The 4,526-nt window shown below is 50.1% G+C and overlaps 1 protein-coding gene across 1 annotated transcript in view; it reads left to right on the top strand.

The window, feature by feature from the left end:
* Nucleotides 1-2,476, top strand: part of MGAT4B (mannosyl (alpha-1,3-)-glycoprotein beta-1,4-N-acetylglucosaminyltransferase, isozyme B) — a gene marked incomplete at its 3' end in the record, with an annotated part of 9,461 nt that extends 6,985 nt beyond the window's left edge. Inside the window, exons 6-9 of the mRNA XM_010290886.1 lie at nt 476-589; nt 1,024-1,099; nt 1,478-1,592; nt 2,352-2,476. Coding sequence (XP_010289188.1) covers nt 476-589; nt 1,024-1,099; nt 1,478-1,592; nt 2,352-2,476 — 430 coding nt within the window. The remainder of the gene's footprint in view (nt 1-475; nt 590-1,023; nt 1,100-1,477; nt 1,593-2,351) is intronic.
* Between the last annotated feature and the right edge of the window lie 2,050 nt (nt 2,477-4,526).

The raw sequence follows: 4,526 nt of genomic DNA on the forward strand, positions 1-4,526 counted from the left end.
GCACAGCAGTGTTTTAAGTAACTTATCAGAAATGCATAACATAATCTCTGCAAAATGGCGTTTAATTACTGATGCATTTAGAAAATCTCTAAATGCTGGTAATGCCAGAAGTCCTTTTTTTGGGGCACCAGTCTGCAGGTCTGTTTAATTCTGTGGAGAGTACATGGTTCTTGCAGCTGGTCTTTAAAGCTGACCTGTGTGTGCGGGAGGGAGGGAGGAGGGATGCTGGGGGAGAGCACGCGAATGTGGGATTATTGGAGACCGTGGGAGGGAGAGAGCAACTTTAAAACTCGGTGGTAGTCCCTGCTGTTGTCCTTTGGTGAGGCCTGAAAGTGCACTAGCTGCTGGGGAATTTTTATCTTAAAGGCTGTATTTTTTGTTTGGTTCTGTGGCTCAGTGTTTAACCAGTGATTTGATCTATGAAATGGTGTGTCAGACGTGGAGGTGTTTGTTTACGGCTGCTTTTCTCCCTCAGATTCCCAAAGGAAATACACTCAGGTCTCCTGGAGGTAATTTCCCCGTCTCCACATTTCTATCCTGATTTCTCCCACCTGCGGGAATCCTTTGGGGACCCCAAGGAAAGAGTCAGGTAAGAATCCATGAGCTTAAAAACAAGCAAGCCCTGAATTAAGTGCGTGCAGCATCCCCCCGCAACTCCAGCAGGGAAAGCTCTTCTGCAGGGCCAGGAGAGGCGCTTAAACTTGCTTTATCCAAGAGCTGGAAGGATGTGGAGGGGTGGGGTATGAACTGGTGCCAGCTTTGCAGGGCTTGCCTTGTGCTGCGATGTTTCCATCACTAAGCGAGGGGGCCATTTAAACCCAGATGATGTTCATTTTGGAAGTCCCTGAGTTTTCCGGTAACTTTTAGCTGACCGGTTTGAGACCAAAAGAGAGAGGCTGTGTGCCATCCCCTTCTCCAAGAGCTGTGTCACCTTCCCGGCCAAAACCCAGCCTCGGCTGGCTCCTCCGAGCTGCCCGGTGTGCCGGGAGAGACCAGCGCTCCCATCGTGTTTGCCTCTTGCAGGTGGAGGACAAAGCAGAACCTCGACTACTGCTTTTTAATGATGTACGCCCAGTCCAAAGGCATATATTACGTGCAGGTAGGTTTGGTGCTGGGGGCAGAGGGGAGATGGGTGTACCTGTGAGTTCACTGTGGCTCATACCCAGCTGAGAGAGGGCAAACAGCATGTCCAGTTGCATGATGCAGCAGAGTGGGAGCAGGTTTTAACCAGATATGTTCAAAAGCTAGATTTCTAAGATGCTTTAGACTTGGAGACCTCACACCTAGGGAGAGTAGGAATCCTTGTTTTATTTACCTGTTAGATTGGGTGAGAAAAATCTGCTTGGAGAATCTTCCAAAATAAAACTAGGTCTGTGCCAAAGCTTTCCTCCAGTCTAGGGCGTGATTGCTCTGCACAGAGAGGCTCTTACTGGAACCTGGATGGGTCATTGGCACTAAGTGTCCTTTCCTCTTGCAGCTGGAGGATGATATTGTGGCCAAACCAAACTATCTCAGCACGATGAAGAACTTTGCCTTGCAGCAGCCCTCCGAGGACTGGATGATCCTGGAGTTTTCTCAGCTGGGCTTCATTGGTAATGTTCTCCCCTGCTCACCCCAGTCCCATCAGGCACGGGCGCAAGTGCCTGCTGGTTCTTGCAAGCACTTATGCTGTTGGTCCAACAAATTGTGTCCACGAGATGGTAAAATACTCGGACTTGATCCCTCCCTATTTTTGCAGTGACCCTCGTGTTTGCACAGGGGAGAAAGATCCTCACAGCTGGTACTGCTGATACTCACTTTTAATAAAAATAAACCTGGTCAGTGGCCCAGCCGACAGCCAAACAGCTTAGACGTGACCAGTAGCTTTTACGCTGGATGGGATCTGGAGTTGCCTAAGAGTGTGCAAAAGGAAGTTTACATCAGCACAGAACTATTTTGGGAACGGCAGTACATGGTTGCAGTAGCAGCTTGATCTTGTTGTTTTGGATGCTGGTTTGACTGGCTTAAAACTTGTAGTTTTTGGGACAGGAAATGGTCTGTCCTGCAGCTAGCTGAGTGTTTTTCATCCTTATTTCTCCCTACTGAATGGAAGACTTTTAGACCTTTTGATACTGTTCGACCTGTGAGACACTAATGCTTTCTAATTGTGCGATGAATATTAAATCCAGACTGTACTAGCAATGCCAGCAGTACTGGTATGTAAAACAGAGCTGCATGCTGTCTCCTTTATGTAGAGAGAGATGGACTCATCCAACCTCAGCAGCCCAGTCTCCCAAGTTTTTTCACCCCAGCTGTCATTCTTGACCATTTCATACCATAGCTGCTGTCTTCTCTCTTTCTTTGTGCTGTAGGGATCAAGTCTCTGGATCTGAGCTTGATCGTGGAGTTCATCCTGATGTTCTATAAGGACAAACCCATTGACTGGCTGCTGGATCACATCCTTTGGGTGAAAGTCTGCAACCCTGAGAAGGACGCAGTACGTAAACAACCTCCATTGAAGGGAAACCTTCAATGTTTCAACCTTGTGTGTGGGCAAATGTACACTAGGTCTGTGTCTCCAGAGGATCTTTTCTGTGAGCTCTGGTGCTAACTGACTTTGAACCGAACCGTGCTGTCCCTGTGGAGAATGCCGCAGGGTGTCCTGGCGGATTGTGTAAGCAAAGACCTGGGAGTACAGGCTTTTGTAGTCTGCAGCTGCCAGAAAAGGCATTATTTCTGCATCTAAGCACTAACAGGGTATTCCTCCTCCAGTGCTCGAGGAGAGTAGCCGTTCCCTGTTCTTCTGTGGTGTTTTTCATTCCGGTATGCTTCTCTCCCTGAAGCCATTCCCTGCTCGTTGACTATAACCCCAGAATAACCCTTTGGCTCTGGGCTCATGTGCTGCACCCGCCTGGAGCACACACGCAGGCTGCCGAGAGAGCTCACCCCAGATGACCCAAGAGCAAGCCCGCCGTGCGTAGTGTGCCAAAATGAAGCCAGAGCACGCAAAGCTCTTGCCGGGTGCAGAGAGGTGAAACGGCCTCCGTTTTCATGCTGCCATCTTATTTGCAGAGCCACATCTGCACGAAGCCTTGCAGGCAGCAGCACAGAAGCCCCTGTGCCCTGTGGAGGTTGTGTTTGAACTCCCATCAGCGGCAGCAGCGAGGGGCAAAAGCAAGTGGGAAGGGCAGAGGAGGAGTGTGTGTGACAGCGAATGTAAGATGAGCTCACCACCAGATACTCTCCTGTCTCCTCTCTGAACATATTGTATTTACTCATACACTCGTTCGCCCTCCTCCTCCGGCAGAGAATGAGCAGCGAAGTCCCCGTGCAGAGCTTGAAGCTAGTCACTTAGGACACACCTCATGGCCACAACTACTTTGTGGTGGCTAATGCCAGAGCAAGTGGTCACTCTGGGGATAAATACCGTATCTATGTATTGGGGGGGACAGGGCATCCTCAGGGCTCTGCAGAATTGGGGCAAGGATGTGGTTTAATTTGGCCTGATCCCTGGCAGAGGCCATGACATGGGCTCCAAGTCCCCCATGTGCAGCAGGACCAGCCTCAGATGATGTCCATCCTGTCCTCCTGGCAGTTCAAACCCTGTGCTCAGGTGTGACAGAGCAGTCCCCAGGCCTGTGCAGCCACCCCCCAGGGTCCTCACAGCCATGGGCAAGGCTGGGGTGGCAGGATGCTGGCATGGAGCTGGCAACGATGCTGCTGTCTGTGTCGCCCTGCTTCAAAATTTTCAGCTTGAGCATTGATTAAATGTAGATCCTGCTGTGCAGGATCGTCTTCTCCTTAGCTCATCTTCGCTCATCTTCTGCCTGGTGAAGCCAAGGTTTTCCCAGGGGAAACTGCAGACCTCTTAAATGTGTTGCCTTTTTAAAAATTAACCTACTTTCCGTGTGGATTTCTGGCTCCTTTCCCTCACTGTTTGCATGATTAACTCTGCACAGCACCCTTTCAGACGTGACTTTCCCTTGTAAATCCCACTGTGCAGACTCAAACTGGTAGCGGGGAGGATTTGTCTTTTTGATTGAAAGTTTGTTTGACCTGAGCTTTTGGTAAGTGTTTTGCCTGCTCTGGATATATTCTGCTCTTTCTTTTTTAACTAATTTTAGATTTACCTGGGGTAGAGCTGTGTGAAAGGATGACCTTGTTACCACCAACTGAGCCATTCCCCCTTTTGGCTCGACTGAGATGACGTTGCTTTCAGCAAATGATTCTTTAGCAGAAGGGGAAAAGGGGAGGAAGAGAAATCAGGAGATGCTGTAGCTCCCTCTGTTCCCCTTCCTCCTCCTCTCCCCATCCAGAGTGAGATCAGACCTGATGGGATTGTGCTGGGGGCTGCTGGCAATGAGCAGGGTCTTTCCTATTAGCACGGCTAGTTTTAATTTTCTAATGTAACGTGAGCTGGATTAGGGGATTATCTCCTCTGCAGCTCGCAGGGGTCATGCCTGGAATTTCCCAGCTCCTGGCGCGGTGGCGGTGGCCCGTGCGGGCAGCCCGTCGCAGGGGCTCGGTGTGGCTGGCTTTCCCCGCTG

Source organism: Phaethon lepturus, unplaced genomic scaffold, assembly GCF_000687285.1.
Source record: "Phaethon lepturus isolate BGI_N335 unplaced genomic scaffold, ASM68728v1 scaffold1270, whole genome shotgun sequence".
Taxonomy (NCBI): domain Eukaryota; kingdom Metazoa; phylum Chordata; class Aves; order Phaethontiformes; family Phaethontidae; genus Phaethon; species Phaethon lepturus.